General features: G+C 42.3%; 1 protein-coding gene across 1 annotated transcript in view; it reads left to right on the top strand.

Moving 5' to 3' along the window:
• DGKQ (diacylglycerol kinase theta) overlaps positions 1-16,800 on the top strand; it is a 93,989-nt gene extending 77,189 nt beyond the window's left edge. The window contains exons 20-23 of the mRNA XM_017833746.1: positions 3,883-4,029; positions 5,592-5,703; positions 6,881-7,033; positions 8,204-16,800. Coding sequence (XP_017689235.1) covers positions 3,883-4,029; positions 5,592-5,703; positions 6,881-7,033; positions 8,204-8,302 — 511 coding nt within the window. The 3' untranslated portion in view covers positions 8,303-16,800. The remainder of the gene's footprint in view (positions 1-3,882; positions 4,030-5,591; positions 5,704-6,880; positions 7,034-8,203) is intronic.
• Positions 16,801-22,040: the final 5,240 nt, after the last annotated feature.

Below are 22,040 nucleotides of genomic sequence, written 5' to 3'. Positions count from 1 at the left end.
GCTACAGTTATCCACAAATCAGTATTGCTTGAGGCAGAGCTAGGACAGGGAGGAATTAAGTTAGCCAGGAACTCGTAGGCACAGAATTTTGTTTGCTTTGGTTTGGGGTTTTTCCTCTGCAAAGAGAGAGCACCAAAGCAGTTTTTGGAAGCCATGTCATTGTTATTTAGTATTCTTAGTTTGCAGTGTTCAGTGAAATTTTGAGTGAAATTGAGTTCAGTGAAATTTTGAGATAGTGGAAATATCTCATGCTAAAAGTCTTTTCAAAACTTCTTCAGAACTTCTGTACCTTTTACACCCTTGCTTAGTGCTGTGGTAGCACCTGCATGCTGGTATTAAGGATAAAGAAAAAATCTCCATCTCAAGTGAGACTGATAAAAAAGGTATTGAGAGAGACCTTCCTCCTTTCTGGCATGCAGATCAACCAATAATGGGACTTTTTTTCTTCTCATAATCACTCAAATTGATGAGCAAAAGAAATCACAATTGTGTAATTATCTATAATTGCTTGTAGAAGCTGTTTTGTCTGCTTTCCTCTATGATTAAATGTCCTCTAATTTGTGTCTTGGTTGCCAGAGTTACAGTCAGTTACAAGTGTGCAGTGTTCAAGCTATTAAAAATATCCTCCAGCTGGTTATGAGTGTAATGATGTGTAATCCCACCTGTCTTGCCGTGTTCTGTCTGTCATTACAGGCATTGCTCATGGTGTTTTTCTTAAAAACTGAATAACACAAGGTATTGTTTCTATGGTTACTATTAGGCACTGGTTTGCATTTTCAGTCAACTGGATTAAAGACATCATAGGTAGCAAAATCAGGCAACAAGTTAGTGTATGGCAGTGCCTGTTCTAGTATATGAAACTTTTCTAGATTTTCTTTTGCAGTTAATATAATGTAAGAGTTATCTTCATTCTTTCTTCAGAATAAACTCCTCTGTGTTTGCAAAGCAACAGTACTTAAAAGATATGTCCTTTTCTTATTGCCACTCCATATAAGGGTTATACTTTGATTTCTATTGTCCTATGTGCTTTTCATTCCTGTAATCTTTATCTCAGTCAGTCCCAGTGTGCAGCACCTGCAGCTCAGTGGGCAATGACTTGGTACCATTCTTGAAGGGCTTGTGGGAAAGAAGAAATGATTCCCCCTTCCCCTCCCTCAAATCTGAAGGGCTATATGTTTCTGGAAAAGAAATCTGAAATAATTATTGAATCTGAGGTACGTTTTCACAGAAGGCAAACAGCTTGTGCAGGTTAACAGTGCTGACACGTGATATTTACCTTTGACTGCCTGTGACAATGACTGTTAAAAGGGCTGGCTTTTCACTTTCCCATGGTAAGCAAGTGCACAGTCTTGTCAGCATTAGTAGCGCTTTTTTAAAACTATTTTTAATAAATTAACTAAAAAGGGTATCCGATGCAGCAGCTGCTGGCATGTGAACTGGCTGCTCCTGAGTGCAGAACAGGAGGTTTCAGGTTGTGGCAGCAGAAATTCCAGGTAGTCCTTGGAAGAAATATGGGGTTGAGTGCTCTTGTGAAGCAAGACCTTAAAATGGAAAATGTCCCAAAAGCTGTGTGCTGTCTTGCCTCACTCAGTGGAGTCTCTTTATGTGCTCAGGCTAGCAGCTCAAAGTGCAGCGATGACTTCCCTGTGGGAATTTAATGCTGAACTTGCATTGCAGGGCAGATAAAAATAGTGTATGTTGTGACAGTGATGGTTTTTGCATTGCTGAGTGCCAAGCTGTGTGAGTTCTTTTCACAGTGTAAAATTTAATGATCAGGACATCTGCCTTCATTCACAGAATCACAGAATGGGTCAGGCTGGAAAAGACCACAGTGGGTCATCTGGTCCAACCTCCCTGCTCAAGCAGGGTCATCCCAGAGCACATGGCACAGGATTGCGTATGGACAGTTCCTGAATGTCTCCAATGAGGGAAACTGCACAACCTCTCTGGGCAACCCGTTCCAGTGCAAGGTCACTCACACAGTAAAGAAGTTCCTCATATTCAGGTGGAACTTGCAGTGCAGTAGTTTCTGCCTGTTGCCTCTTGTCCTATTGCTTGGGACCACCAAGAAGAGCCCGGCTCCATCCTCTTCACACCCAGCCTTCAGATACTTACACGCATAGATGAGGTCCCCTCTCAGTCATCTCTTTTCAAGGCTAAACAGGCCCAGCTCTCTCAGCCTTTCTTCATAAGAGAGTTGCTCCAGTCCCCTGATCATCTTTATTATCCTCCACTGGACAGGAGCTCCTGTCTCTTGTGCTGAGGAGCCCAAAACTGGATCTCAGCACTCCCAGTGTGGCCTCTCCAGGGCTGAATAGAGGGACAGGATCACCTCCCTCGACCTGCTGACAAGGCTCTTCCTAATGCACCCCAGGATACCATTGGCCTTGTTGGCCACAAGGGCACACTGCTGGTTCATGGACAGCTTGTTGTCCACCAGGACCCCCAGGTCCTTCTTCACAGAGCTGCTCTCCAGGCCTGTACTGGTGCATGGGGTTATTCCTCCTCAAGTACAGGACCCTGAACTTGCCTTTGTTGAATTTCAGACAGTTCCACTCTGCCCAGCTCTCCAACCTGTCAATATCCTTCTGAAGGGCTGCACAGCCCTCTGGGGTGTCAGCCACTCCTCCAACCTTTGTGTCAGCAGTGAAGGCATCTACCCCTTCATCCAAGTCATTCCCACTGGAGCAGTCTTTAGGATCGCGTGTCACAGAAGAGGCCACATCTTTTTTGTGCCATCCAAAATGGCAGGAGAGAATATTCTGCACAATTTAATGCACGTTTAGAATTGTTTTACAGTTGTTTGAGACCAGTGTTCTGCAGTTAGGGCACTGTGTTGTATTCTTTCAGTTTCTGCAGGCTTTCTGCTTCATGCAATGAAAATTAATACTCCTTGGGGATATTTAAAATATTATGTTTCCTAGTGATATTCCAGTATTTTTCATTTGTATCCAAATTAGACAAAACCTTTCTTAGCATAGACAGTTACTGTCTTGTCTGGAGAAGTATATTTTAAATGGTGTTACATGAGGTACCTTTAATTCAGTGCTATTTAAAACTGTTAGGACACAGGACTAATTATTCCCAATATAATAATTTAAAATAACTGAAAAAGTCTCTGAAGAGTTGACTAGAACCTGCATGCTAAACTGTCTGTCTTCCCCATTTGAATATCTACAGTATTTAGACATAATGCTAGAGAGATTTTGCAGAGTTGGATTCCAATGACACCCATGTGCTATTAGGGTCAAATAATGAAAATTTATGCTTCTTATTTTAAGGTTGCCCTGAAGACCATATATCCAAACGTTTCCATTATAGAAGAAAATAGTCTGTGTGTTTAACTATCATTTGTTTATGTTATTCTTAAAATATTTTGCCATAAAAATCCTCATCTTTTTAATTCTAAAATTAGAGATGTTAGAGCTCTGTTACAAATTAACACTCCTAAGCCTGTTTTAAGTTTCTGCAGCTAAGTATATTTCAAATTAATGAGCAAAGATTATAAAATGTTTTTGTGCCATAAGTGTTCTAGCATTGCATGAGAAAACACTTTAAAATGTGTCCTGAAGACCTCTAAAAATATAATCTTCCAACCCAGAAGTTTACATTTCAAAGAGGCATTGCATTCAGGCAATGCTTTAAAAGGGATGATTTTTCTGTAATAAAATTTCACAATCTCCACACGCTTCGACAGCGCAATCATCTCTTAAGTAAAAGGTATATAAAGTAGCAGTTCATGGCTTATGCTTTGTTTCTGCAGTAAAGCTAGAAGAATTTGAAGAGGATGCTAATTGAAAAAGTCTTTAAACATACCTGCTAGAGGACAATACAATATGCTGGGCCTCACTTTTTATTTACAAGATACTTGTCTGCTCCTAGGTTTCACAACAAAGGAGTTTATGTGAAAGTTGGGCTGCAGAAGATAAGTCATACTAGAAACCTTCACAAGGACATAAAGCTGCAAGTGGACCAGCACGAGGTGGAGTTACCAAGTATAGAAGGACTCATTTTTATTAATATACCCAGGTAAAAAGGAGAGGAAGGATCCCTTGTGGAGGCATGCCTGGCTGTATGTGTGGAATTGCTGCTTGGTATTTGAACATCAAATGTCAGATGGTTAGATAAAATGTTAAACGGTTTAGATCAGTAGGTGTATTACTGGGTATTTTTGATTACTGCATGACTCGCTGGCTTTGCAACTATGTGTAAAGAGCTAGTTTTTAATACTATTTTGGCACTGGTTTTGTGATTCATTGAAACTCACAATTTCATTCCACATAAAGGTGACGTTTTTATGATAATAAGGTTATACCATCCTGTTTTCCCAGTGCAAACCCCATACATTTGCTATTTCTTCTCTGTCCTAGCAGTAATTTGGAATAATTTCCCCACCAAAGGTCTTCAGAATTCTTTTGGCACAGTTTCCTAGCAAAACATAGCTTTTTAGACATGGCTCTAGGCCCATGACTTCTGTCCACTGTCATCTTCCCCTGTTCCTCCACTGTTCAGATAGTTGACTGGGTTTCACAGCGAAGGCCAGACAGAATTCAACTGTCAAACACTGCCCAGGTCATACAGGCAGCTGGTCAATATACATGGAGTCTGTGATGCTGCCTGGGTAGCTGTTGAAAACCCTCAGTTCAGCTACCTTTTGCGGGGCTGTGGGACACCTGCAGGGAGCTAGACTTACTGCCATGGAAGAAAGGAAGCCATGTCTGCAGAATTCTGGCTTCCTTAGATGTACTGTTGGTAGAGGAAGGTTTTTTGTTTGCACTAAACCAGCAGGTAATTAGTGCTGCCATACTATTATTTTTCGAGTACCCTCTTATCTTAAGCAACCCGTATCTCTTTGCATTTTAGTCTGAAAATGTTTCAACTTTTTATTCAAATACGTATTTTTACGTGTATACACACCTGTGCACATACACGTACACAAATATACATTGCACATGAGAACTGTGTGGAAGAAAAAAAATCACGATTAGTGACGAGCAGTCCGTGCACAAAAACAATAAGCGAGTGATTTGAGTGAGGAGGGTCAGTATTGCACGGAAAGGAACATGGTGTTTAATTGTCAGAGGCATGTCAGAGGATTGAAGTGCATGAATACCTGCTAATAACTGCAAGTGAGTTTGGCCAGGTACAAGAATAAAAACTTAGTACTTGTTTCTGTTCAGTAGCTTTAGTTTCTGTTCAGTAGCTTCTGTGAATATTGAAAAGACCAGTAAGGGCTATGTTAAGTTCTTAAGTCTTGAAAGGTAAGGGTTAGTGAAGCTGTAACCTGTATTTCCCAGCAAACTAAAACTATTCAGAATGACTTTCTTCTTACTTACATTTTTTTTCTTTCCAGTGGAAACTATTTACTTCACTCCTTCTTTTACCACCAGAAGATCTTATCAGAATTCTTCCAGATTTTAGGAAAAACAGTTACTGTTTTCACAACGCAGGAACTGCAATCCCTCCAGCTGATGAGGGTTGAGCAGAGTGTCTGGCTTTGGAAGCCTGTCAAACCAGCCACCCCAGCAGGGTGCCAGGGAGGGTGCCCTGAGGCAGGGGTGGGTGGTGACTGTGGTGTGTTCTCCTCACAGCTGGGGCTCTGGAGCCGATCTCTGGGGCTCTGACAGCGATAATCGCTTCGAGAAGCCGCGCATCGATGACGGCCTGCTGGAAGTTGTTGGTGTGACTGGCGTCGTTCACATGGTAAGTTGGCATCCCAGTAAGCACAGAAGAAGCACACATTCTTTCAGACAGGCTCATTTCTGTAACAAACAGTGCGTTGCAAGTGCGTAGTCCTAAAAATGATGCCTCTTCGTTAAGGCTGGATAAGAAGTAATAGGAGTGTGAAGAACTTGTTAAAAGCAGGTGGGGCAATGCTTCATAACTCGACTAGACTTTGAACCAAGTCCAGAAACTTACATGCATGCATATATATTAAATGCACATATATGTATGTATTGTAGAATGCACTTGCTTTCTCGTTACATAGTGTCAGAACCAAACAGTTCATGGGATGAAAACAAGATCTCACTCTAATACTACAAAAACATGCACTCTTCACCTAGGGTATTTGCAAAAAAATCTTGTTGTACCTCATCGCAATCAGGGTGGAGATTCCTTCTAGACAGGTGGCTTTATAATTTTCTGCCACAGGGTTTCCAGCCCCTGTTGCTGAGAATCTGGTGCTAGCTGCTCTTCATCTGAACGCTACGTGAAGCAGATGGTATGCCATTCTGCAAAGAATATTATGACTCAACTTATGGAACTTTAATTCTTTGAGGTATGACATATTACGTAGCAGGCCATACAGTGGCCTGCTACTGGTAACACAGTCCTGTAGAACAGCAGGTTATTTTTGTCTTTTATTCGTATTTTTTTCACTATTTAAAGAAATCTGCTGCTGAAAAAGTATATGCGGTCAGGTAACTAGAGATAACTAATCTATAAAACAACCAAAAACTGAAAGGTGAGTGCTTAAAATTTTGTGCAGCTCCATCTTTGGTGTTGGCCAACTTTACCATTTTTTAATTTAGATCTTTTAAAAGACACTGAAGAAGTATTTTGGTAGAGATCCTTAAATCTTCCATGAAAGCAGAAGCAGCAAGGAGTGTACCTGTTGCTTTGGAGTACAAACAACTTCGCTGTGGAAGTTGTTTTGCCTCCAGCAGCCTGCAGGGGTGTCCAAGTTCTGCACTAACTGAAATAATTAATGCTAGGGCACTAAAGGCATCCTGTGCAGATTTTGCCTAAGAAGTTCTTTTACTTGAAACTTAGAATGTCAGGTGAGAATAAGATACTATCCACCCAGTTTAATCACAGCTAGTATTTGTGCTTCTTGTTAATTGGGGTCATAGATATCCTGGCTTTTACTTCCTAACAGGGTCAAGTCCAAGGTGGTTTTCGATCAGGAATCCGCATAGCCCAAGGCTCATATTTTCGTGTAACACTCCTTAAGCCAATTCCAGTTCAAGTTGATGGAGAGCCCTGGATTCAGGCCCCTGGCCAGATTATAATTTCTGCTGCAGGACCAAAGGTACTGGCTGTAGGTCTCTCTTAGCAAGATGACTTTGTTCCTCTACTGGATGTTATCATATTATCTTGCTTGTCTGTTGTGTTCTGGTGCTCAACCTTAAAGGAGCTAGTCAGCACATGTGGTTAACTGTTGGATAAATACACAGCAGTTCCTACAGAATGTATTTTGAGGGGTCTCTCCAGCGGCTGAGATGAGGCTTGTGTTTAAAAAAATAGTCCCTGAGCTTCAGCCTAGTGACTTAATTTTTTCCTCTGTATTCTGATTTCCAGGCAGTGTTGCTTGCCTTGAAGCAGGTCACAGCTATAAGGACCATGATACTATTGCAGTGTGCAAAGTAGGCATCAGTTTGCTGGAGAAGGGAAGGTTTGTCACAGAGTAGCAAAGGAGAAAAATGAGTGATGGATGAGCAGGGTCTGCAAAAAAGAAACTCTGCAGTAATCAGTGTCTGTTTTTCCTTGATATCTCAATGTGTATGTAAAAGGAAGACAGTATCAGCTGCCTAAGAATTTAGCTTCTCTATTGACTTCGAAGTTGTGAAATAAACATTTTGCGGTAGTTGACTGTGGTGCACACCAGTCTACACATTTGCCTGCTACTTTAAGAATGCCTTTTCAACTTGCAGAAATGTGTTGCTACAGACAGTCTTGACAGTCTCAGAGAATTGTAGCTCTCCTGGAAGAGCTACCAGGACAATGGTCCTTGCAGAAGGAAAATGGCTGAAAGAGAGGGTCATATCTCAAAGTTTCAGAATATGTTAAACTTTATTCTTTTCCTGAGAAGAAGGGGGGGAAATCCAAAGAAAGAGGGAGAACAAACCTAACTTGCCCTTCAGTGAGAAACATTTCTTATCTTTCTATCAAGTTAGTGACTAGTACTGTTATCTGTATATATGTGTATGTATATGAGTGTACAGGAATATATATATATGCACATACATACATATACATCTATATGCATACATATAACATGTGTGTATATGTTTATGTAAAAAAACCAGTTAATCCTGTAGCTTTATAAGGATAGATGCGTCAGATAGTTGTGTATTTACATGTTTTTCTGTGGCAGTTCCAGCATTTTATTTGGTTATTAGTTAGTTGCCTTAGATCAGCTTATTGTTTACTACAGGTCTTTTAATACTCACTCACTTTCTTTTAAAATTTTCAATTTTAGGTCCATATGTTGAAAAAATCCAAGCAGAAACAGAAAAAAACTGGAAGCCTGAGAGAGATGAAAGTGGATAGCATGTCAGTCTCTGAAGGAGGACGCTAAGTGGAGACCTGTGTTCAGAAGTGATGCAGCACACCTACTGTAGATACCAAGCTGGTTCAGTAAAACCAAGTGCAGACAACTCCTGAAGAGTGTTGCCTACGAGCGTGCCTTTCATTACATTTTGACAGTACTGGGTTCTACTTTGTCTTTCAAAGATAGTGCCTCATTGTCACAAATATCATGTAACACTTGTCTCATCTGAAATGTTTACTTTGGGTTGCTTTTCAATAAGCCATTTCCATTTTCCAGCCAAACAGAGATTCCAGGAGGCTGAGATTTCTGCATCTGCCTTCACAAAGACTCCTCCCCTCCTTCTAGCTCCTTCTTAAAATCATTCCATAGATAAATTTTGGTGAGTTGTTCCATAATTGAAAATGTGTTCCTTTAAATTAATGTTTGCAATAGCGTCCTAACCAAAAGAAGGCAAAGACATGAGCTGCTGAGAACTTGGATCAGTCCAAATAGCACAGCTGAAACAGTACTACCGTAAAGAGAAAAACACAAAACACAGGAGAGATTATTTCTATAACAGGAGCCCAGTGCACTGGAAAGAGAGAAAGTACTGGAACAGTTGAGTCAAAATATTTCAGAGAGTTTACTTCAACAGTACTTGGGCAGTATGAATGAAGGGGAAACAACCTGTAGAACAATTTTTCAGCTGCAACTTAGTTTCTCATTAGTCAGCCAAAGCCTGTTTTAGAAGGCATTTGAATTTCAGCAGCTACAATGCTAACGTAAAAAAGAAATAAGAATACCCAAGACAGTATTATGGTATACCAATTTTTTTCTGTCACTGAAACCATTATCTTTGACACCAGAGTTTTCTTCTTGTCTTTAATTGTGCTGTTTCTTTTTCATGAATTTGTCACAGTTGGACTATTATATAACAGCAAGCTCAGAGACTAAAAGAATCATCACTAATTAGTGTAAAAGAAGTACCACTTAGTGTTAAGTGAATTAGAACAGTCATCTGTTAGAGATGAAGTACAGCATAGCTTCTCTGAGGAGCCTTGGGCAGTGTTGAAGCCTGTAGTGTGCATGGAACATGCTGTAGGCTTCAAATAACTGGGAATGAAAGAGCCATCATGAAAATTCACTTACCTGTTTGGGCTTCATTATTAGGGAGGGTTCAGAGCATACTGAAATCTGAAACCATGACACCATTGAAAGCTCAACAAAACTGATATTTATTACCAAGAGGTGGCCAACAAAACAAACAAACCCAAAAGTGAAGAAGGAGGAGAGAAATAAGCCCCCAACACAACCTCCCCCGTCACCTAGCTGTTGCCCATAAAGTTATCTTGCCGACCTAGCGTGCCTGTAATTACCCATTGCAGAATCTGCATCCTTGGAGAGTCAGTAAGTTCACAAATTGGCAGGCGTCCCCGCCAAAAGGCAACATTATCCTTGATGTGAAGCTTGCTGCCCTCCAAGAAAGAGCTTTCTGCTTTTATACAATTAACTGAGTGACTTCAGCCTAGGCAGGTGTGGCCAGCACTGCCCAGCCAGAGGCCCCCAGTCCCACCCCTCGTGATGCAAGTGATATCTCTTCTGCGCATGCATGGCTTTCCCCGCGCCTGCGCACTGCACCCGGGGGATCTCTTCCTAATGAGTCTAGAGGTTTACTTCATACCTGTAGTCTTCGGTTTCTCCTTCGAGCAACCTTGGAGGACGATCAGCCAATCATAAAATAGCAATTAAATATAGTTTATACAAAAACTGTCTCCAAGGACGAAGTTTCCGTTTTATCAGTGCTTGTTTTCTCATATCTTGGCAGGGAAAGAACAAAACTTTTACAGGTGGCTGGGCCAAACATGGACCAAAAGTATCAGCGTAATTAACCCCTGATACAGCTTCTCAAGTCCTCGATGGTGTTGCTGGTGTTGTTATCAGGTGTGGGCCCAGGGACGCAGTGGCTGTCTTTTTTCACTTGGATGAGGGTGTGCTCTTCAGATGCTCTGCGTTTATTCATCTGCTGAAGGTGTGGAGATCTGGTACTCCTTTTACAGCTTTGTGCTAGAGACTGGCACTGGAGCAGCTGTGCTGGTCCTGCCATGCACATGTATCTGCTGTCCATGGCTTGTGGTCATGTTGTTCTTCTCTCACATCTCTGCTGGGCTCATCTCACCTTCGTTCTCCAGGGACTGAACCTTTCACCTTGGGTCATCATCATACTCAAGGGGCCCTGTGAGCCACTTGTGGGCAGGGGGTGGGGCCTGCATTATTTTGCCACTTGTATCTGCTGCTTGGAGCTACTTAAGCCATGTTGCCTAGAGCCCACTCAGCTAGACAGTGGGCTTACTTGTCCTCTGTTGCACAGTAATAACTAATTCAGCTATGGGTGGCATGAATTCATCATTTAAGTGTCAGCTTTAGGAGCATTCCTCCTGCCAGTGTGTCTAAAAAACATCACCCGCTGCTTCAGGGGACTTAAATTTAACTTTTAAATATGCAAAAGCCATTTTGTGATGGAGCCAGTTACGTGCTGAGGCAGTTCTTACGGGGTCTTGTTGATGAGTCTGTACTCTAAGCACTTGGCCAACTTTAGCAACATCTGTGCTTTCTACTTTCCAGTCGTGGTGCAGACAAAGGTGTGAATGTGGGTGCTACAAGAGAGTCATCTATAGCAACAGAATGATACAGCTAAAACTATAGAGACAAAACAGCCATGGAAAAATGGCAGGTGCCTGCAGCCTCTCCTTCCTATCTAGTGATTCTGTCTGTTCTTATGTTCTGGTAGAGATGCAATTGGAGGACTGACTCCTGTTTTCAGTGAAACCTCTTCTTAATTGTTTAAATTCTTAATTTAATTTCAGGGATGTTCTTCAGGTACCACAGTGTGGGCTACAACTTAACTTTTATCTGACATGCAAACTGGATTCGTGCTATGAAGGAGATAGTTTGGATAGTACAGAGCTAAAATCCTTGTCTTCCTGATCATTAAACACAGGGTTGTCTGCTTCAGACCCTGGGCATGAAGGATCAGCTGGAGCTCTTCTGGCATCCTGGTACCAGCAATACAAGTAGGAGGAATGAAGTGTTGTATTTGAGGGTATGCACTCCCTGGATGAATCTCACAAATTAGAGAGGAAATCTGAAATAGAATGCTGCTTCATAATTGTCCAGAAAGACAGAGAAAATGCTTTGTATCCTTGGGGCAGCAGAAAGAATGCATGGTCTTACTTTTCAGTTGCTGACAGTAACAGAAAGGAAAACTTGACTTTTTGTTACAGAAAATGTGCATAAATTTTAAGATTGCTGGTGCTGTCTTCTGCAACCCAAGTAAATAAACCTGTCTTATTATTTTCCAGACATATATAACCCTTCAGCATGTGCCTGACAGTGTTTCAAGTTTTTGGCTTGTTAAGGACCTGACTGTCTCTCCCTTTTGCTCAGTATCTGTTTTCTGAAATAACATGAAACTCGCAGATCACAGTATTTTAATCAGAGGTCCCCTTAGTGTGGCATGTCCTCCCCAGGAGATTTTCCATCCCTGGAACTCTGTACAAGCCTGTCTCGGGGTAGCATCATGGAAGCAATGTGACACTGAAGTATGAATGTATTCTTTTTGCAACTTGCAGAGGAGGTCCTGGTGGAGGACAACGTGGCATATTAATATAATACGTAAATGAATTACATGGACCCGGCTAGCTTGGTTGGGGGTTCTGAGCCAAATCCGCTTTATTCAAATGAAACAACACCTTATATATGTGGTTTCAAAGTAACACGTGACTCCCTTGACCCATCACCATGGGTTTCTCACTGCCCATGTGTGGGAGTACTTCAGGACTTTATTTCCCAGGATGCCTCATCCAGCATCCTTCCTGTAACCCGACTCCTACAGGACAAGAAGTCTCTGAGTTACGTTTTTCTTTCTTTCTTTTTTTTTTTTTTCCAGAAAGCAACTGCCATATTGTTTGAGTAGATGAGTGCCACACTGGAATGAAAATGTATCTTAAGAAAAAGGCACTTGGCCTCTAAGATTTTTATGCACTGTAAAGTGATGTTTATTGTGTTTTGATGCCAAAATAGATTCCTGGGCAGTTGAGATAGGAAACCCCTTGTAGAACTTTTAAAAAGAGAAACTCACTCTTTAGCCCCTCTATTAAGATGTTCCATTTTCAGGTTCTGTAAAGGCCAGTGTATCAAGAATATTTTTTTTTCTTCTTCTTTTTTTTTTCTTTTTTACATTTTCATCACACACAGTGTCTGAGAAGGCCTAGTATTGTCTTGCATAGTATGTAAGACTTGAATGAAAGAGGGAGATAACTCTGCAGTTAATACAAAACATTTAGACTCGGTCTTTACATTGAACAAAACAATGCAGTATAATTTTCACGACAGTGGGCAGATAGATGAGTCTCCATACTCACTCTTAGAGTAACATTGTATGAGAACCTAGTGGTCACAGGCCAAGTACTTTAAATAACGCAGTAGCAATGGTGGTGGGGAAGAGGCTCAGTTTAGTTTAAACAGGTGTTAATGAATGTGAGGGACACAGGACCAGGAGCTGTAACTGTAGACAGGCTCATTGCTATCCTGAGTACACACTCCTTCATTCTCTCTCCATTGTCCTTGCCTATAAATCACGGCAGGCACGGATAGCACAACTAGCATCCCTCCTGCTGAGATACCCTCTCCTGACCTTTTACTAGTGTCCTACTTAAGCTTTGCCAGTGCTGGGGAGAGAAGGGTCCTGAAAATCATGGTTCCTTTGAAATAGCCCAATATTGCATAGGAGAGAAGGTGGTCAGTTGGTTAAAATCTGTTCTGATGGGTAAACAAACCTCTGCCTTGAACTGGGAGAACTGAAATTCAAAAGCTCATCCCTGAGATACAGGTGCTACTTAGAATATTTGCTGCTTTTTTCCCCGTGGCTTTTACACTTGATTTGTATAATTTAAATTGCTGGTGTTTTCACTGCATTGATTTTTAAATGAAACTGTCATTTTGCCAAAAACTATTTATGTATGTGTATATATGTGCGTGTACATACATGCATATACATACATGTGCACACACCCTTTGAAAATACGCCTTATTGTATTTCCTTCCACAGTGCCTAATTGTACAGCTTTTGCTCCGTTAGAGCATTCTGATAGCACTCACTTCTGGATCTTTCTCTCACCAGTTTTGGACAGGAGGCAGGACTTGTGCTTTCCAACAAGACACGTGATGGCAATACAGTGAAAAACACAGCTGTGTTTAGAGTACAGTCTCTGTGCATGTACAGTTTGAGCTCCTCTTGCTCTTTCTAGATTTTAATCAAGTCTTTGTGTGTTTAAAATCAATGGCAATGGCTATCGTAGCATTTTAAAATATAGAAAAAGCTGAGCATAGTCCACTGCAAGACTTAACTAAGGAACAAAACTAATTGAACTGTTCTAGACAATTGTTTGTTAATCTTCACGGTTACCCTCTTACAAGTATTGTACAGATTTCGTTTCTTTAAAGAGCAAATAACGCACTTGTTTTGAATACCAGCTGTTTCGAATTGCTAAGTATTTTTCGAATTGCTAAGTATTTATGTGTGCATGTGACTCTGTAGCAGTCTCTTGACATATAAACCTCTCATTATCAAATGAAGCCTCATTTTGTGGGAGGAGAAGGCAAGTGGAGCTGTTGTGACACTTAAAAGGGCTTATGTTGAAGACACGGCAGATTTAGCTGCATATGTATTTGATAATGTGCTGAGCGGGTATGCTCTGTGCTGCATAGCCTCTGGTCCATATTCCAGCACTTCGTGATAATGGGGGTGCATTGGAGTTGTGCCCTTGAGAGATCTGGCAGTAGATACTCTTTCATTCTGCACCCCATACCTCTTCCTCACAACCTTCAGTGTAACTGTACATCTTCTGCTAGGCTGCCCTCTTGCCCTTCAGGCCTAGCTCTGTACAGAAACTGGTACTAAAGGCATGAGCCCGTGATGGTAAATGTGCATGGTGAGTGGGGGAATGGAGTTCCTGCTCTAAAACACTGCTTTGTTAATGGGCTTAGACTATTTTTAATTTCTGCTTCAGCTTCTACTTTAGCCATTTAACAGCTGTGCAGTAAAGGCTCAGCAACTACTGAACTACCTTGAATTCATGGTGATTAAGTTGCCTCATTTTCAGGCTTTGATCTTATATATGCACAGTGCACATATAACTTCATTACACTTTTTGCACTTACTAGAAACTACACGTTAGATAGGCTTAGGCTGTGACAAAATCACAATGTTTGTACTTTTTGTATAAATATGGGGATGATTCTACAGATACAAAGATGCACTTTCAGGTAGCAAAGAAAACAAGTTTGTAGAATGCAATTGTTAAGGAGTTTCTCTGACTGCAGTGTTCCTGATCCCCATCCATATCTAATACTGTGTTCTTCTTGAAAGCCTGTTTGGGAATGAGAGATGGCTTCTTCCTCCCATCACAGTATGTATTTACAGCTGACTGAAAGTTCATGTATGCTTTTGAGCAAATTGGCTGCTATTCTAAGTTTTAGGTTTTAAGTAACGTTCAAGTTTAATTTATAATGTCAATATTTACTGATTTGACATTTAGTTGCAGGAGAGATCCAGCTCAAAGTCTTCATTCCTTTTGCTATTTAATGTTTTTGGGGATTTTTTTTTTTTAACAATGTAGCTTTTTTATGTGTGGAGTGCAGTGAAATGAATGCAAATTACTGATCTTAACCTGCAGTTAGAGCAGCAGTTTCAATGTTTACAGGACAGTGACTATTGATTGTAAATGCATACGTGTTCACTGAAACAGTGCACTCTGTGTGTTTTGGAAGCATTGTTTCTGCTTACCATATGTCACTTTGGAGAGATTTAAGTGCAGATTATGACTTTTCTGCCATGGACTCACAGGACTGAATTTCTACTGATAATGTTGTACTGAACATGTTTTCTGAAAAAGTGACTTTTTTTTTGGTGAAGATAATTTATGAGAATGTTTTATAAGCAGATCAGTGTTCTTGTAAAAGTTGGTCTGAAGTCTTGAAATAAATGTGTGTAGATATTAAAGACCTATCCTAAAGCAAATAATTTTTTAATAGGGCACTGTTAGTGGTGTAGTTACCCCTCAGAGCTCTCCTAGCAGCACACCCACTTAGCGTGTCACTGTGCACTGCTCAAGTGTGTTATTTAGGGGACAACTTGATTTCAGAAGGTGTGGTTTCATTTATATTGTGTGTATCACCTGCTATGCCTCTGGCAGCAACTCCTAATATAAACATCAGCTCTACAAGGCAGAACTTCTCCCCAAATGGATCAGGTTGAAGAGCAGAGAGCCTGCCCTTGTGCTTGACTGCAGGAAGGTACACGTCTGGTGACTGGCACTTACAGTCCTCCTCTCTCACTGTCACACAGTGTTCCACATTAGCCCTTTTGCTTTCTGAAGGCAGGCAGGCAGGCACAAACCAGGAGTGCCTGAGTCAAACTGCTAGCAGTTTGGCTCACCATGGCACCCATTTCCTAGTGCTGCTGGTCTTGCCAAATCGAGTAGCAAGAGGTGCTTGAAGAATTACTGAGTATTTATCGTGTAATTTTAGGTGCATATAAAGCCTTCACTGCTATTTTAAAGCACAATTCGGGGATCTGTAGCATAGCAATAGCTGTACAACTCCAGCATTCCAAACATGCCCAAAGCAAGTTATCCTTGTGATAGTTTAATTAGCAATTGTATAGCTAGTAGCAATCAATACCTTGAAGCTGCAAGTTCTGATTATTGGAAGAGAACATCTCTGCTTTGAATGCAAAGCATCAGAGTTTGCTATAGATTTCAGTGTCCTTCCTACTTATGAACAACCTATGACATCTTAATTCAAACTGTGGCTTCACTATTGCTTAAATAACTGTTTTTCACCTCTGACTATTTAAATTATCCAAATTCATGCAGTTGTATGAATGTTGTTTTATTATCAGGATACTCTTAAGGTGTCTCATAGCATTTCTTGTGAATGTTCTAATACATTGGTAATAAATCATCTTGGCCCAATAAACTAATGTAAGATGACAAGTTAGTGTCTAGTGCTTATTCTTTGTGCACCTGCCTAATTCTCAGAATAAAAAGCGCCTAAGCATAAACATTAAAGTGGTTGAAAACACATTGTGTGCCTCAAACCAGTAATGCATTATCACACATGTTTACTTGTGGATTGGTCTCAGAAACTGGCTTTGAGTGATGTAGCTTGTTTCTCAATGCCTGCCTTGCAAATGAGACATGTCACTATATTGTGGTAACTCGTCTACAAATAACATACCTGGTGTAATAATTGGTTTTTGAAAAAGTAATTTATAAAAGGTGGACTTTTCTCTTATATTTAAACATCTGTTTGTCCTTGGGTTCTGTTCTTAGAACAATTCTGTATATATTTTGCAATATGTGTTTTGTGTTTGACTGTACATTTTGCACCAATTTGAAATTCTGTATTCTAAATATAATTTACAAGTTCCCAGAGATCTGTAACTAGACTTTGTCTGTGAAAAATACAACATCTCTTCTGCCCTGGATGTTTTTGAAGTAGTCATGCTTTAAAAATAGTGAAATACACTTACGCAGAGACAAACATACCTTGTCTCAGCTGCACACTGCTTTTATAGGAAGTCTCTAGCCTTGCTGGTTGAGATTGGGTCATGCCCTGTGGGAGGGTGGCTGTGTTCTAAAAGTGTGATTTCATATGTTTTCATTTTGAGACGACACCTACACACTGAGTTTGAACCCTGCAACATTCAAGCATGTCTAGAACCCTTATTTTTGTGGATAGCACTTACTGTAAGAGTCTTTCTGCAATAGCACTGTAGTGTGTTAAGCATTTCTGGTGTTTCGAGTTACTTTAATGATGATCCAGCTTTTCCAGGGTAGTTTTGTACATCTGCTTGCCCTATTTGCCCTCCTCTGGAAACACATGACCTGGTTTTGTCAGGTTGTGGAGAACAGGCCCACTCATACTCTCGTTGTGCGTGGCTCTGGTGAGCAGTGGGGGACCTGGCCTGCACAACTCAAGCCACACGTCATGGACCTTGGCTTGGAGGGAGTCAGCTGGGACAAGTGGGAGGGCTCTACAGTGAGCTGGATCCAGGTGGAAACTGCCCCACTCTGGGTGCACAGCCCACCCCTCCCTGGAGGTTAAGATCTGCCTTTCCTGGCTGATGGGGGAATCCATCAGCTTGGCACTTGGGGTGTCCCTGCTGCACTAACCCTGCCTCTGGCAGTGAGCAGTTGGTTCTCCCCACTCTATTCAACAACTGATTGCAGAACAGGGGAGGGCTCGGTTTTGCCATAGCATCTCAGGGTAAACCTTACTGTTCCTTGCTGGACTGCAAATCAACAAGCTCTGAAGCAGCTACAATTATATTTAAAAACCATACATAGAAAATTGCAGTTTGAGACTACTGTTGTAGGAAAAGAGGGGAAGCATCCAAAGTACTGACCTTCATGTAGGGGGGGAAAAAAAACCATAAACATCCAAGTGAAGTGTTCACCATTTAATCAAGCTTTACACCAAGTGGCTTGCCCTAAAAACGGAAGAGAAATTGTTCTTTTTCCCTTAACTGAGGAAAGCAAAGTAGCGTTTTCCACTTATTATTCCCTCAGGTCCTAGTGGTGGTGTGGCAGAGTAGAACATAATGCTGTTTGCACCACATGGACTTCTTTTCAACTTCTACATGTTGCAACCCAGCACTTATTTCAAATAGACTAATACAAGAGCCAGCTGAGCTGTCTAGTAGGTAAAACAAAGGTATCTGGAAGGTATCTCTGCAGGTGCTGAATGTGGTGAAATCCCTCCAAATGGTGCAGGTGGGATTGTGGTACACCTTTGTGAGACAACAGCGTGCAGGAGCTACATGAACTTGGTTTTCAGGAGACATGACCAAAAAATTCATCTTCATACATAGTCCCGAAACTGAAAGAGAGTATGATCTAATTCTCCAGTAACCGGGAACAAGTGAGCAGTGATGAATTCATGATCCTCCTTCTTAGCAGAGCACTGCTAGAGGCTCAGGTATCACACCTGACTAACACCTCCTCAAAGCTGTGGGAGTGGCACCCAACCTGCCAACAGGAGGTGCAGCCAGCACACCTAAGCTGTGATACCTTGTGTGGCTCCTTTAAAGTTGCTTAGTGAGCATAAAGGCACAACCTCAGTCCTACCCATGTGCAGGGAGGCTTTGAAACCTTTACCTAGGCCTAAATGAGAGTGCTCTAACTGCCAAAGGGAAAGAGGAAAACAAGCAAAGAAATACAAGTGGAGGGACTTCCTAGCTTGGGCTCCAGATGGCCTAGAAATTGTTGGAGGGATCTGGGGGAGAAAGGTGTGTGTGGGTACCCAGTGGGTTGCACCCCATGTATGGAGTGTACTTCAGTGCATGGAGTACACCTGAAGTGGCCTATGTGCAGTCAGGAAAGGTACCAGGTCAAGTTGCCTGCCATTTCAGAGTGAGACACCATAGGCTTCAGTGAAGAATTCATATTTACAGAGTTCAATACACATTCAGGAACTCGGGTACTTCCAAGATGCAATGTTGTCTGCCTATACTGGTGATGATCCACCAGTGAATTCTACCTCTGCCCTCCTCTGAGCTGAGAAAAGAACAAGGATCTGTTTTGCAGCTGGAGCAGACAACTTCCAGCATTTCTCCCTGCTCATGTATGGTTGTGCCTTGCAATCTGGCCATGCCACATTCCCATCAAGGGAACTGGTGTCTGAGAATGGGAAGGATGGTTTGGCCATGATGAATCCCAGTTTGACTTCCAAGTGGATTGTTAGCAGTTAGACAAATAGTGTCTGAAGTACAGTTAAGGAAAAAAAAAAAAAAACTTTTAGACAAATAAAGTCACAAGGAAATTAAATTGAAGGGTTGATGGAGCCATTTTGGTCTTCAAATTGATCGTCAGATGACAGCTTTGGCCCCCTAAAACAGATACTTTCTTATTGTGGACAACTCGTGTGCTGCACCACACATGATTCCTCTGAATGACTGGCTGAATGACCAAATGCTGGGTGATGGGAGCATGTTGTAAACAAACAGAGCCATGCCAATACAGGCACCCGCATACAGGCAAGCAGCATCGACATGAATAACGTAAATAAGCCAAACCTGCATCTTCTCACCAACTAACGGGGCTCAAAGTTCACTGCTGAATGCATCTCTGGCTCTCAATTTCTGGAGACCTCTCATGGCACCATAATCTCTTGGTCTCTCCAGAATCTGGCTTTCACGCTGCAACCAAGAAATCCACCTTGAAATTCTCCTAGGGATCCGAGAGAGAGAGGAGAGAAAATCGACAACAACAAAAACAGTTATAGACAGAGTTTAAAGAGTAGAACAGGTCAGGCACGGAGTCTGCCCAGACAAGTGCTCTGGCCAGGAGCCTGCTGACTTAATATGGGGCCCTTGTAATAAGATGGGGTCAGGGTCAAAGTAGGCATCAGAAAACATCCAGAGAAACTTCATACAGACAGTGCCTCATCCCAGACTGGAAAATGGGGTAGGGACAACCTCTGTCACCTTCAGGGCTTCCCTCAGCCAACCTGTGCTGTGAATCAAATTGATCATTTATCATAAGCAACCACTCTCACAGGCAAGTGCTGACACCACTGCTGGAACAGTGCCCTCGAGTCTGTGCCAGCTACCTGAGGCTGCTGTGAGCCCAGGACTTCTGAGGATGCTGCTCACAACTCCACCCATTTGCACACCACTTTGAGGTCAGGACTTGCTGGCACGAAGAAGCTTTCCCTCCTGCAAGCAACTGCAGTAGCTCAGGAAGCATAAAACATTCCCAACAGCAAGGACACTTGCAATGGATCTTGCCAGTCCTGCTTCAAACTGGCCAAGTTGAAACAAATTAATCCAGTTACATGGCTACTACACAACCTTGCATGGAAGGTCCTGCTCCCACATCTTTCTGTCACAACAGCTTGGTGTCCTCTGCTATAGCAGCCTCCCCTACAAAACATGGAGCAGCACTGGTAGCAAGTCACCTATGACTCTCATATGCCACAGTCCTCACAGCCAAACCCCATCATCTCCAGTCTAAACAAAAAACTTGAGGAGGCCATCTGACAGAGTCTCAGCATGTCTGCAACAAAAACAGTCCTCATCTAGGACATGCCAGAACTGAAGAGCCTCCATCAGCTCTGTTACAGGAAAGGAGATTGCTTCAGTTGAGTGGGTGACATGTTTTAATTCTTCACTCTGCCACCTCAGCTTCCCAACCTTTAGTCCCTGCTGGTACCTCCATCCTCTTCCTAACTCCTCATCAGCCATTCCCATTTAACACTTTTTTCAGGCTTCTTTGGGTTATAAGTGAACAGTGTGAAGATTTTTTTTCAGTACCTTTACGTTTGTAACTGTGATGTGTTAGCAGTTCTGATCATAAACTTTAAACTGCATCCTGCTAAAATGTGTCCAAAGTCTCAGCTACATCTGCCTGTTAGAAGGAGCTGCTTGAGTTTCTGTTAATTGTAAATATTCTCCCAGGTGTCTGTCAAGTTTTATGATAAGTGTTGGCACAAAAACGGAGCAGTGTCATTAAAGTATCATGCTACTAAAACAGGGATTTTAGGTCTAGTGAGTCTTTTTTAATACAAACAAGGACGTTTGCTGCTGGGCACCGACAGCTTCACGATTTTGCCGCCTAGTTAACCCACAAAGTGGAGATTGCTGCCCTCTTGCTTTCTAACTGAGGATAGCAAAACCCTCACCTGAATTATGGAAGGCTTGAGGAGCTGCACAGACACTGGATGTGAAATTGCTGCGATTTAAAAATTGTTGTAAGATAAATGTTGTGCTGTCGTTATGCAAAGCTGTTTATGCTTTAACTGTCTGGTTCATGGATTTAAAAATTTTATTCTGCTTTTTTTTTTTAGGGCATCATCCTCTGAAATTATCACCAGTTTGGGGAAGAAAAAAAATGGCAGTGTGATGGGGTACTGAGGGCATAAGTTTCTAAAGCTGCTTTCCCAGTGTTGATGCTGAGGAGCATGTCACCAGCAGGTGACAGGTGACACAGCAGCAGGTCTTGCTGGGTCTCTTTAGGCAGTGAGGTGGCCCAGCCCCCAAGAGCAGCACTCAGCACGGCAAGGAGGAGCAGCAGGAAGGTGTGGGGTGCTGCTCATTCCCCTCTGGAAGGGGGCATGCATGCTGGAGAAGTACTGGCAAGATGTGCCCTGGGGGCACCCCACACAGGAAGGGAACAAGGGACCCAGTCCCCTGTGGGGGAAAATTCAGCATGGGGAGTTCAGCTCTCTGAAACCTGCCTGCAAAGGGACACAGGGCAGCCCAAGGTGTAGCCTTACAGCGAGCCCTCATGGTGCTGGGCTTGAAGTGAGCTCAGAAAACAATGTTTCATGCAGCCTGAGGAGGGGAAGGTCAAGGCGTTTGAAAGCATGAGGGCCAAACCATAGCATTCAGCAGTGGGGAACTAAGCCCAGCACTGCTCCAGGGCCAGCTCCAAGGTCGCTGAGAGTTGGGCAGCCTTGGTGGCAAAGGTCTGCCTGCCTTCAGGAAACTGTCATAGTGCTCCTATCAAGTAGGAGCCTGAAATTCATGGTCCAGCATGGCTAGAGGCCAGGGCCCACAGCACTCTGCACATGGGTGTGGTGGACAGTGATTGCACAACCCCAGCCAGACACTACTGGCTTGGCCTGGACAAAAGTGGGGAGAAAAGCCCTCAAGAGCTGTGGGTGCACAAGCACCAAGAAGTTGCTGGGGCAGGGTCTGCATGGTCCAAGGACTAGGTCAAAA

The sequence above is a fragment of the Lepidothrix coronata genome, unplaced genomic scaffold (assembly GCF_001604755.1).
Source record: "Lepidothrix coronata isolate B3197 unplaced genomic scaffold, Lepidothrix_coronata-1.0 Scaffold220, whole genome shotgun sequence".
NCBI lineage: Eukaryota > Metazoa > Chordata > Aves > Passeriformes > Pipridae > Lepidothrix > Lepidothrix coronata.
This window is presented reverse-complemented; position numbering and strand designations above follow the sequence as displayed.